This window comes from Lampetra planeri, unplaced genomic scaffold, assembly GCF_965212315.1.
Source record: "Lampetra planeri unplaced genomic scaffold, kcLamPlan1.2.h2 scaffold_603, whole genome shotgun sequence".
NCBI lineage: Eukaryota > Metazoa > Chordata > Hyperoartia > Petromyzontiformes > Petromyzontidae > Lampetra > Lampetra planeri.
Window position 1 is genome coordinate 30,693 of NW_027615426.1, and position 12,830 is coordinate 43,522.

The window sequence follows — 12,830 nt, forward strand, 5'->3', positions numbered from 1 at the left end:
AATCGCTTTAAACTATTGTCATTGTAAATTTCGATGTAAAGCTTTCGTGACTGCAGGGATTCATCTTCTTGGTTCTTTCGGTAAAGTCACGTAAAAGGGAAGTAATAAAATAATAAAAAATAAAACATAATTAAATAATTATCTTATTATGTTTTAAAGTCACGTAGAAGGAAAATAATAAAATAATAAAAAATAAAACATAATAAAATAATTCTCTTATGTTTAATTTTTTTTTATTTTAATATTTTCCTTCTACGTGACTTTACCGAAAGAACCAAGAAGATATTGTCATTGTAGTGCGTATTTAATGTGGCGCTGCACTCTGATGTTGTAGGAGTGTTGTTATAACAATTAGTGTTGTTAGAACAATTCTATATTTATTTAAAGTAGCGCATTTTGACGTGACGTCACATTTCTCCCTTGTTATGGGACGTTGTAGGATGAACGTTGAGATTTATACTACCACAGGGTGACCAATAAGGTCTGAATTGGTCTGTAATAAGGTAGGGCACTGATTATGGGTTTACAGGTATGGGGCCGTCCATAAATGACGTCACGCAATTTTGGACGCTTTTTGACCCCCCCCCCCCTTGAAAATAAAACATGCTTCAAATCGCTTTAAACTATTGTCATTGTAGTGCGTATTTAATGTGGCGCTGCACTCTGATGTCGTAGGAGAAAACATTTATCAAGAAGTCTATTTAATTAAGTAGAACGTGTTGTCTATAGTTAGATAAAGTTGCGCATTTTGATGTGACGTCACATTTCTCACCCCCCCCCCTCGTCACACATCGTCACAAATGTCTGACCCCCCCCCCCCCCAGGTGCGTGACGTCATTTATGGACGGCCCCTATGCGCTTGCCCCAACAGTCTGTTCGGGCTAGGGGGTGAGTGCGGGGGTGGGCGGAGTGGACACGCCCTACTCCTGTGCGCGTGAGGCCATGCCAGCCATCTTGGTAGGGGGCAGCAGCAGCAGCAACGACAGCAGCAGAGAGCCCCGCTCGGACCCGTCGCTCACCCCGACGAGTCGCCCCCAGCAACCGCGGTGACGTTCCCCCTCCCCTCACCTAAGATGGCTACCGGGGGGGGGGGCGGGTAGCGCTGCTCACATTACGGAGTTTCCGCGCGCGTTTCCGTGACGTCATGGGGGGGGGGGACGGTGCGGGCGACGGGGTGGGGGGCTGCTCGCGCGCGCCGCGAAAGTTTTCGCGCGAAAAATTCCCGCGGGGAAAATGGCGCCGCGGGGTCCATCGTGAAGAGGGAATCGCGTCCCCTCATCGTCGTTTAATCGTCGTTCCTCCCTCCTGCATCGTCAGTTGTCATCGCGGGCATCTTTGCCCTTTCGTCAGTCACTTGTCACGCGTTGCGAGGCGGCGGCTCGGGGTGGGGATGGTGGTGCTGGCGGTGACACCGAGAGGTACATTTTATTCGCTCGGCAGCAGCAACTTTGTTGAAATCGCGAGGTGAATCATCACCGCTGAGGTAAACGGAGAACCCTGGCGGTGACATCCACATGGGCGACAGAGAGAGAGAGCGAGAGATAGATCCCTCACCAAGAGCGACAGCTGAGGTACAAATGTTGAGGTGAAACGAGAGCTGTAACTTCAGGTGAAGACGTCTCAGGTGAAGCCCTCTGAGGTAAACTGGTGGTAAAGCATTGACGGTGATCACGCGGTAAATATAAAAAAAGGTAAAGCAATGAACACATACATCCTGTGGTAAATTCTCAGGTGAAGTAGTCTGGTGAAATCCCCAAAAAACTGATGGTAAAGCACTGACGGTGATGCCGAGGTAAATCTTGAGGTATTTTCTGAGGTGATTCTTAAGGTAATCTCTAATATAAAACCGGAGGTAAAAGCAATGGTTAAAAAGAATACTGAGGTAAATTCTCAGGTGAAGTAGGCTCAGGTCAAACCCTTCCCATGTCAACATATCCTGATGGTAAAGAATTGATGGTAAAACTCCGCGACCCCGAGGGAAATGCTGAGGTAATTTTTTACATATTTAGGTGATTACTGAGGTGACATTTGTAAAATTTGAAGTAAACAAAATCCTGAGGTAAATCCTCGGGTAAAACTTTGCCCATGTTAACATCATGGTCAAAGTAAACACTAATAGTACTGGCAGTGATCTTGAGGTGATATCTGATGTAAAACATGAAGTAAATCCCGAGGCAAACCTGAGGTAAACATTGAGGTAAAAAAGTGGTAAAGCTCTTTGACAGTGACATGCGGTAAATATTGATGTCAAACTCTTGACAGTGACATCTGCGGTAAAGCTGTTGACAGTGAAATAGTGAGGTCAAACTCTTGACAGTGAAATCTTGAGGTAAATATTGAGGTCAAACTCTTGACAGTGAAATATGCGGTAAATATTGATGTCAAATTCTTGACTGAAATCTGAGGTAAAACTCTTCGACAATGAAATATGCGGTAAATATTTAGGGAAAACTCTTGACAGTGAAATCTTGAGGTAAATATTGAGGTCAAACTCTTGACAGTGAAATCTTGAGGTGAATATTGATGTGAAATTCTTGACTGAAATCTGACGTAAAACTCTTCGATAGTGAAATCTGCGGTAAATATTAATGCAAAATTCTTGACTGTGAAATCTGAGGTAAAACTCTTCGACAGTGAAATTTAAGGCGAAATCTTGAGAAGATTAAAAAAACCCGAGGTTCGTCGTGAGGTGAACAAATGTGAATGGTGCGCTAACAGCGAGGTAAATCCTAGCCGAGTCGTGAGGAATGTTGCGCCAACCACATCGGATCCCACTCCTAACGGTGCCACCCGCAAGGCTTGTAACTCGCTTCGTCAAACAGCGGCGATAATACGACGACGCCCTGGCAATAAAAACAACAGCAATAGCTGTTATTATCACGGCTGCGTTCGTGTCCACTTGTTTATAAGGCGGCCGTGGTGACCTGTGGTTTTGGTCATGAACAAATGGGGCGGACATCTATGGGTATAGAGGCGTGGGGGTTGAGTCACAATGATAGGGGCATGGCAGAGGGTTAGGGATAGGTGTTATTTATGGCTTAGTGATAACATGGATTAGGGATAGGGGCATGGGGTAGCGATAGAGGCATTGGATTATGATAGGGGCATGGATTAGGGATAGAGATAATGGGAAAGTGATAGGATACATACTCTTAGTTCTTTCGGTAAAGTCACGTAGGTAAAAAATGAAATTAAAATTAATAATGAAAAAAATCACTTGATGCAGCAAATCTGGCTGTGACGGTCCCACCTGATGACGGAGACTTGTGTTGCCTCCGAAACGTCGTGATTTTATTTTTTATTAATTTTAATTTCATTTTTTACCTACGCGACTTTACCGAAAGAACTGAGACTATGAATCCTTGCAGTCACGAAAGCTTCAAATCTAGAATTAAAGTGATAGGAGCATGGGCTGCATTGTGGAGGTCCATGAGAACATTTGAGTGAAGCAGCCGGTTGCATCTCGAATTAAGAGCATCGAGCTAGATAGCACTGTGTGTGTGCACGGGCACCATCAGCAGGGACTTGGTGATGGAGTTAGGAGCAAGGTTATTATTTTTCGATTTAAAGCTTTCGTGACTGCAGGGATTCATCTTCTTGGTTCTTTCGGTAAAGTCACGTAGAAGGGAAGTAATAAAATAATAAAAATAAAACATAAAATATTTTATTATGTTTTATTTTATTTTAAATAATAAAATAGAAGGGAAGTAATAAAATAATAAAAATAAAATATAATAAAATATTTTATTATGTTTTATTTTAAATAATAATAATAAAACATAATAAAATATTTTATTATGTTTTATTTTCATTATTTTATTACTTCCCTTCTACGTGACTTTACCGAAAGAACCAAGAAGAAGGTTATTATTGGTGGGGCCGGGCGCCACACTTCCAAGGCACGGTTGTGGGTTGGTGTGAGCTCTGGCTGGGTGAAGAGGCAGGCTGATTTATTGGCTGGACTGCACTTGGAGCGGCAGGCCGGGACTTGAGCCGGTTTCCAGCCGTCCCCCGCCACTTGACGGAACCGGCCGTGTGGTGGTTAACCGCGGCGCTCGCATACCGGGAAATGCCAACGGCTCTCGTTGTGTGTGTGTGTCTCGCTCGCGCCGTGTGCGGGCTGCTGGCGATTGCCCTCCCAGTCAAGAGTGTGGAGTTGTTTTATTTTCGAGAACACTCGCTAGGCGATGCGAATGCAAGACACGCACATTTGCGGCGGCAATGGTTGAGGTGGTGGATGGCTCTTGATGGTAAAATTCGATATCTCGGTTTGTAAACCTTAACCTTTCTTTCCCAGTTTGTTCGGCGCTCGGCAGTGTAAAGTGCAGGCTTCGGCTATAAAAGTCGATCGTTCTTTTTTGCCGACTCCTTAAGTACTGTGAAGAATTGCCATTGCCTGAAACGTCAGCTTTGTGTAAATGTTTATGTTATAAGGCAGTGTGAATGATCTATAATGGATTAACGTGGTGCTCATAATTGAATTGTGCCTAAGAGCCACTGCCAGCGCAGTACTGCAATGTTTTTGTTCATTTACATATTTTTTTATGAATTTACTGTACTTGAATACAATACAGTGGAATTGTATTTCTGTGGCGTGAGGTTGTACTTCATGCAGGAGTGAATCACGATACAGTACAGTCCCTTCTGAAACTCCAAACTCCACTGATTGGCAGTGTCACCAGAAGATGGCAGTACAACGGTGTGTTCAAGAACCCTGTGTGAACCTCTGCATGTTATCCCATGTGTGGTGGGTTCTTGTGCTTGGCGAAGGCAGCTGCGGACGATGAGAGGTGACGGGCGTCTCGTGTGACATGGCGAGCTTCCCCGGCGTGCGCGCCACCTCCACGCCGCGGCCCCACAACGGCGCCCTCGTCGCTGGCGACCACGGGGATGCGTGGTCGCGTGACGACCTCCTGGGCGACAGCAGCACCGTGGGCTCCGCATGGCTCGATCGCAGCACCGACCTCGGCCTGCCCAGCTTTGGGCAGCGCTTGCACGAGCGGGCGACGCCGGTGGGCCCCTACGCAAGCCCCCTCCCTGTGACGGCGCGCTCGCTACCCATGGGGCGGGTCACCGGCTCCCCCGAGCGGGACCCAGGCCGGCCCCGTTTTGCCCGTGCGGTCTCGGAGTCGGACAGCGAAGAGGAGGAGGAGGAAGAGGAGGAGGAGGAGGAAGAAGAGGAGGAAGAGGACTACCTGAGTCCCCTCAAGCGGCATGCAAGGAGCGGCGCAGAGCGATACTCGCGGCCCCGCGCCGATGCTGGAGATGAGACAGTGACGGATGGTGTAGAGTGGCGGGAGAGCGCTGCTGCGGCCACTCTGGCGAGCGTGGGGGGAGAGGAGCGAGCGGCAGGAGCGAGGGCGGCACCCGAGAGGCCAGAGCCCGACGCAGACAGAAAGGGAGGGCCCACTCGGGCCCCTGTGTGCCGGCATGCGCTGGGCCACGAGGTTTTGGCGCGCTGGTCCGACGGACTCTTCTACCTGGGCACCATCAAGAAGGTGGCACCGCTAGCGTGTACAGCTCTCTGTGAGCCACTTGCAGGATGACAGCGGAGAGTTGTGTGTGTAGTCACCCCACCCATGATGCGTGTGATCACCTCACCCTTACTGTGTCTGCGGTCGTCACCTCCACAGCCCGCACAATCTGACCTCGCGTCTTGTGCTGCCACCCTGGGCAGGTGGACAGGAAGAAGGGGAGCTGCTACATTACGTTTGAGGATCGCTCCGAGTTCTGGGTCCTGTGGAAGGACATCCAAGCACGTAAGTTATGGAGGTGTGAGTTTGGGGTGTGTAGGTCTGTGTGTGGGTTGTCAAACGGATACCGTTTAACCCGTCACTGTCCTCAGTCGAGGAAACGGTACCATAAATCAGGAGCTGCTACCGGATTCCGGTGGAATGTCAGGAGTGAACGGTCCATTTGGCACACACGATCATACGAACCATGTGGAACATTTGCCCTCGAAACTCGGTTAAAAATTTAAAGATGCAGCCCTGCAATTGCTTTCTGCTCGAGTCACTGCTGATGGAAGGGCTTCCACGAAAGCGACTTTTAGAGGTTATTTGGTCTCCTCTTCTTCCACCCTGATCAGACATCTTGGGAGAGGTGGGTGGACTATGTATGTTGAACTTCTTCCGCACTGTACGTAGCCAACCGTGGTAATCGGAGGTACGATTAGCACAGTATTAACACTATATGGTACTAACACTATGCCACCTGATGGTGAACCCATTTATGCTGCTGTTGGGTAGACAGGTGGCAGGAGGGAGATTTATAAATCTGCCCCCATTGTTTCAACTGCCGCACCTGGAGGTGGAATCGATCCGTCGATCTCTGGATTCCAAGTCCATACTCACCCTTACAACTACAACAGCTTCCTAGTGTGTGTGCGTGGGTGATTTAATTTGAGGCTGTGCAACAGGCATTTCAAGACTGGGCTGACCTCGCGCTGCAATACAATTTAGATATAAAACAGTTAAAAGCTGTTGTGGAGCTAAGTTGTGGGCAGCAGAGGGCAGTGCAGAAAAATCCAATGTATTTTAATATATTTCCCACGTCTGTACTCCCCACCTCCACCGACCCACAGTGACTAGTGTGGCAAAGTTTTGTCGGATAGCCCCCATGTACCGCACTGTGTGGAGAAGCCCCTCATCCAGCAGTGGATTGACAAAAAATTGGCCGTCTGTGTGACCTGACCATCCTTGTTGACATGTGGCTTGGCGCCGTCAAAATCAACACGTGCATGTGTGTGTGCGTGCGTGTGCGCTCCGTGCAGTGGGGAGCCCCCCGAGTGGAGAGATGGTCTGCACCATATGCCAGGAGGGGTCTTCCGACTCTCCCAACGAGATCGTCATCTGCGACAAGTGTGGGCAGGGTAAGGGAGCCTCGTTCATGCGCGCCGCCACGCAACCAGTGCCCCTACGGTCTCACTACCCCACACACCCCACACAGCCGATGCAGCGCGTGCCGCGGCATTGGCTTAGTAGGAGACTCGCATACAGCCCTACAAGTGCGTGGTCATGCCACTGAAAGCAGAAAGGCCTCCACTAGATCGTCAGTCCCAGCTTGCGAACGATGAACTTCTTTACTATAATTCCGAAAATACCGGCAGCACACCTGGAACTTTGCCGGTTTGCAAAGCGCTGCACGAGATGGAGCTCCATAGCTCCCTCTAGAGCTCCCTCTAGATATCCCTCTCGTAGTTTTCATATTAAAATTAGATTTTTTTGCTTGGACCAGCCATCTCGTATGTTCCGCCCTGTTCTGTCTTCCATTCATAAAACATGAACATAATTAGAATAAACATTAAATTATTGATTCCTACATGCAAAATTCCATACATGATTCCTTCGTGGGCAAGAACTGATTTGAATTGACAATTATTTACAAGCCCATTTATATTTCATAATAAGTAGTGCTGTGACATGACAACTACAAATTATGTGAAATACAACAGAGAGCCACTAAATCTCTATTGACGGTTTTCATTCTTAATTGCTGTGGTTCAGAGTCTGACTAAGGCACCTTTTAGGATTGCTATGGCTCAGTGTTATTGGGTGAAACTCAGAATGCCGGAGCAGCGTGCCTGCGGACAACTGTTTAGTTAATCGTAATAATGAGACAACCGGTGATGAGGGGGGTCTCCCCGTGGATTCGCGTGCGTTCCCTGAACGACACTCCGTGCCCCCCCCAGGATACCACCAGCGGTGCCACATCCCCAACATCGACTCAGAGCTCATCGCGTGCGAGGCCTCCTGGCAGTGCCGCCAGTGCATCTTTGTCACCACTACCAAGGTGCTCCGGATTCCTCGCCACATTAATGGAGTTGGCTAAACATCCCAACATGGGACCACAAAGCTTGGGAATTTGTTGGCTCCAGTTCATGCTTTATCTGTTGCCCCACTACAAATCCTACGGCGTTTTGAGATGCGATTTGCATGAACGACACCGCTGCTACTTACAAAATAAAAAATACAACTTACATTATATGTGTGCGGTCCCCAGCGTGGCGGGGCGTTGAAGAAGGGTCCCCAGGCACGTGCGCTGCAGACGGTGAAGCTGACACGGCCGTACAGCCTAGAGGAGCTGGAGTGGGATACTCAGCACCGCACCAACATGCAGCAGGTTTACTGCTACTGCGGGGGGCCTGGAGAGTGAGTAGGCGGGATGGTGGACACACGCGGGGAGACACGCGTACACACATATAAAGACAAACACAGATGCACAGAATGACACGTAGATACAACAGCAGTGGCCTCCATTCACCACTCAGTGACATCACCAAGCCACCTGTTAATATTATTCTCATGATGCTTATTTACTCAGGAAAAAGTCGTGCAGGAGGGTCCTGCCACTGTTTCTCAGTCAGGGTGATGTTGCTATGTGTAAGCACAATTGAATACATTTCAGGTGATTTTTCAGCATTGTGATCTTTGACCAATGTCAGTTAGTCTGTGTTGTGTGTTTAGCTATGGGAGGAACCGAAAAAAACTCAGAGGAATCCCATGCAGAACAGGGAGAAAACATACAAACTCCAACAAAAACAACTGCCATTCGCTACTAAGAAGCCGTGATGTCACCACAGCGCTTGTGCCAGGCGATGTGCACTTGGAAGCCACGTGAAGTGTCAAAGGCTCGCTGACAGAACAGACCCAGATGCCATGAGTTAACTGAGATGACTGACAGATGCACCACCTGTGCCTCCACTGTGAAAACTTGTGTTTGTGTTCGCCTGGTGCTCCGCTTGTCGTTGTTAGCATGACTCCTCTGCCCTCGGTTGTTATCGGAAGATGACTTGCTTCAACTGCCCAGTTGCGCCCTTCAAAAACCTCCTCCACAGGCCGATCTTGACACCTCTTGTACCAGTTATTGGCAAGTCCACTCATCTTCACATTCTCCTGGACCACATCACCCAATCTCTTGTGTAGCCCTTGCTGCGCCCATTTAGGCCCCTTTATCCAGCCCACACAGAAGCTATTTTGGCATGCCGTGGCTGGGCATGCAGCCTGCGTAACCCAACCAACGCAGCCTTGCCGACAGGAAAAGTTCAGACGGTCTCCAGATCACACAATCCAGTCTTGTTAAATCCAAGATGGATCATAGGCAAGCCAGTCTGAATGTTTAAAACCGGCGCAGATGTTCCTTTAGAGGGGTCCACGTTTCGCAAGTATAGAAAAGGACATAACTGACCGAGAAAACCCAAAGCTTTATATGGGTCAACAGGCCTGGCAACTTCCACAGTGTTGTGAAGCTGATGAAAAGATGCCACTCGGCTGATTGAGAGCGAGACCTCTACTATCAAGCACGGGGCCGTGGTGAGCGTGCTGGTAACAGTGGTGGTGGTGTCTCCCAGGTGGTACCTGAAGATGCTGCAGTGCTGCAGCTGTCGGCAGTGGTTCCACGAGGCGTGCACGCAGTGCCTGGAGCGACCCATGCACTTCGGAGACCGGTGCTCACCTCACCTCTCTCACCTAGCTCACTCGCCTACCTCACTCACCTACTCACTCACCCCGCTCGCCAAGCTCAGTCACTATACCTCACTTTGACACCTAAGTCACCGAACTCACTCGCCACACTGCGTTCAATCTTGGTCACCACACCTAGTTCACCCCACGTCACCTTGCCCCTGTCGTTCATCTTACAGTACCTGCTCACTTACCTTGCTCAATCATGCTACTCTCACTTTCACCTTGGTCTTCTTGATAATGAACTCCGCGTCTCCCCCGCAGGTTCTACCTGTTCGTGTGCTCCGTGTGCAACGCAGGACCAGAGTATATCAAGCGGCTCCCCCTGCGCTGGTGAGGGCTCCGAGCCTGCTACGGGGCTAGGCTGGCCCAGAGGCAGGCTCGATGAGTAAGGTCAGGGAGGGAGTGAGAGTCGGTGAACAAGGTAAGGGAGTGAGGTCAGAGTGAGGGTTGAAGATTAACGCTATGGAGGGAGTGAGAGTCAGAGAGATATAGTCCGTGAGTGAGGTTGAGAAATGAAGGTCCACACATGAGCGGGGTATGGGAGGAGGTGAACTCAGGGAGTGAGAGTCGGTGAACAAGGTAAGGGAGTGAGGTCAGAGTGAGGCTTATTCTTTGGTTCTTTCGGTAAAGTCACGTATCAAGATAACATAATAAATACAATTAAATACTGGCATACGACGTTTCTATTGCAACACAAGCAATCATCATCAGGTATAAATTAAATAGAAACACAAATCTAGTATACTTAGAAATGTAATGTAATACAACAGAGTCGGATAACATAACAGTCAACACCCTACCTGGTTGATTACGTTCTTCCTAAGAATGCTAAATTGATCTCTCTCTCAAATTTAGCATTCTTAGGAAGAACGTAATCAACCAGGTAGGGTGTTGACTGTTATATTATCCGACTCTCTGTTGTATTACATTACATTTCTAAGTATACTAGATTTGTGTTTCTATTTAATTTATACCTGATGATGATTGCTTGTGTTGCAATCGAAACGTTGTATGCTACTATTTTATTTTATTCTTTTATCTTGATACGTGACTTTACCGAAAGAACCAAAGAATAATTCCTGCAGTCACGAAAGCTCCAAATTAAGTCAGAGTGAAGGTTGAAGAGTAAAGCTATGGAGGGAGTGAGAGTCGGAGAGATGTAGTCAGTGAGTGAGGTTGAGAAATGAAGGTCCACACATGTGCGGGGTATGGGAGGAGGTGAACTCAGGGAGTGAGAGTTGGCGAGCAGGGTTGGGTTCTTGGGGTTGGTGAGTGAGGTCCAGAGTGAAGTGAGGCGAGAGAAGAGAGGGTGGGTGTTGGATGGAGCGGTGTGGTGGTGTTGGGGTCGGGGTGTTTGTTGAGCCCCGATCTCCGTGTCCTTTGCTCTGACGTGGCCGCGTGTGCTGGCTTGCAGGGTGGACATCACGCAGCTGTGCATGTACAACCTTACAGTGGTGCACAAGAAGAAGTACTTTGACTTTGAGAAGGAGGTGATGCCGTTCGTGCATGACAACTGGGACAGCCTGCAGCTCGGCGAGGTATGTGTGCATGCGTGCGATGGGTATCGAGCAGTATCGTGGCGGTGAGCGCACTACGCTGAAAAAGCCGGTGACCTAAGTTTGAATCATGACCATGGCTAACATTAGTGTTGATTATCGGAACTGACCTTAGGCCTCTCCTTCCTCGACTCGTACAACTTATAATAATCGGCGCTGACGAGAGAAAGATGGCAGGGCGTGGCGCTGGCCAGACCAAACCCCTCGTGCGCCGTGCCAGCCTTCATAGACATCCGCCAACAGACTTTGCCCCAACAGCCTGGTAAGACTATTTTACAAGAATCAATGAAAACGTCGACCCTTCTGCGTGCAGGTGGAACGTTTCTCGTGCTGAAGGACAAAACGCAATGCAGACATGCATCTATTGCCTGACGGAGAGATACAGGACTAGTCTCGCGGAGTTTTCACACTTATGGAAATTTGGTTGTCTGTCACGATTGGGGTGGTCACGATTCAAGAATCTAATTTGTCCATTGTCTCGTTCTATAAAGTTTTTGATTGCTTATGTTATGGTTAGGTAGTCGTGTAGGTATAATGTCGATGTTTTAACTACAACGCTGCATCAACCAGTAACAAGACCAATTAAATTGAGTTGTCACGTCATGGACTGATGTGAACATTTATTTGGTTTTTCAGCAAACTGCTGGAATGTAGACAATTCCAAGCAGCATTTTTGGCAATTGTGTACAAAACAACACTTCGCTGGAGATTACATTCAGCATCATCAGTGTGTTCACAAAAGCTGAGCTCTCCTCACGTGAAAGAGCTTCCTGATCCAGGTCCTTAGGTAGGTGCTGTGATATAACCAGGAACAGCCATAATGCAGGTGAAGGTTTAATAATTAGAGTTCATTGGTTGTGATTGACAGGTGCAATTCACAATGCACCTTATGTACATTGATTGTGTATTGCGTTGCAATAGTTATAAATCTTGAGTTTAATGCAATATAAAAAACGATATACGTAAAACCTTGGATTGCGAGCATAATGCGTTCCGCAAACGTGTTTGTAATCCAAAGCACTCGTACATCAGTTGTGATCACGTGACGCTCGGCACACAAAGCGTATACACGTACTACTTGTATTGCAAGACCTCGCTCGTTTATCAAATTAATATTTTAAAAATTTGCTCGTCTTGAAAAACACTCGCAGACCAAGTTACTCGCAATCCAAGGTTTTACTGTATCAAGAATGATATTGGGCATTAAAGCCTTCATATCAAATCTGTGGGGACAGCCAGGAAGGGAAAGAGCAGGTTGGGTTATTTTGGGTGCTGCGGTAACGAGATGTTAACTAGGTCGCCTGGTATGCAGGAGCTCGTGGGTTCGATCCCGAACCTTACGCTCGTATATTTAAAGTTTGGGTGTCTCTCTCTCCGTGATCCCGCAGATTTTTCTCCGGGTCCTCCGGTCTTTCCCTTCACGTTTGAAATCAACGCGCGTTTAGAGTATTTGGCTGCTGTAAATGCACGTAATAAGCCACTTCGTTGAAGTATAATTTGTGGCCAGGTCGCTTCTGAAAAATAGCTATATAGCTCATTGAGCCTTACCTTGTAAAATTTAAATAGTTTAGTTTTTTTGGTGTCCTGTTTCTCCTGCTAAACGCAAATTCTGCCGGTTTGCCCGGCTGTGTTTGCAGCAGATGGCCGACACGACTCGGCAGAAGCGCTACCAGTGTGTGATGCACGCGCTCATCAGCAACAAGAGCAAGTGAGAGATGCCTCTTCTTACCCATCTATTCAGCCGCTCACACATGGTCGTGCGAACGAGTTTGTGGGACAGTCGGTGTGTGAGCGAGTCAGTATATGAATG

The 12,830-nt window shown here is 48.0% G+C and overlaps 1 protein-coding gene across 8 annotated transcripts; it reads left to right on the forward strand.

Annotated features, from left to right (window-relative positions):
* Positions 1-1,167: 1,167 nt before the first annotated feature.
* LOC144741572 (metal-response element-binding transcription factor 2-like) lies at positions 1,168-12,732 on the forward strand. Of its 8 annotated transcripts, none has more exons than XM_078624079.1 (10): positions 1,168-1,639; positions 4,771-5,498; positions 5,678-5,759; positions 6,773-6,871; positions 7,691-7,791; positions 8,002-8,150; positions 9,350-9,445; positions 9,726-9,794; positions 10,879-11,002; positions 12,658-12,732. In XM_078624079.1, the coding sequence occupies exons 2-10, from the start codon at positions 4,812-4,814 to the stop codon at positions 12,730-12,732; spliced, it is 1,482 nt and encodes a 493-aa protein (XP_078480205.1). In that variant the 5' UTR covers positions 1,168-1,639; positions 4,771-4,811. The 8 variants fall into 8 exon arrangements, with proteins under 8 accessions (XP_078480205.1, XP_078480206.1, XP_078480208.1 ...); XM_078624080.1 differs by having other exon boundaries at positions 4,775-5,498; XM_078624082.1 differs by having other exon boundaries at positions 1,168-1,571.
* The last annotated feature ends 98 nt before the right edge of the window (positions 12,733-12,830 follow it).

What these genes read in the sequence shown, in the direction of transcription:
- LOC144741572 (XM_078624079.1), top strand. Translation starts at nt 4,812, where the DNA reads ATGGCGAGCTTCCCCGGCGTGCGCGCCACCTCCACGCCGCGGCCCCAC. An exon ending in CTGCGACAAGTGTGGGCAGG is followed by an intron (nt 6,872 to 7,690) that starts GTAAGGGAGCCT and finishes TGCCCCCCCCAG; the next exon opens with GATACCACCAGCGGTGCCAC. An exon ending in TACTGCGGGGGGCCTGGAGA is followed by an intron (nt 8,151 to 9,349) that starts GTGAGTAGGCGG and finishes GGTGTCTCCCAG; the next exon opens with GTGGTACCTGAAGATGCTGC.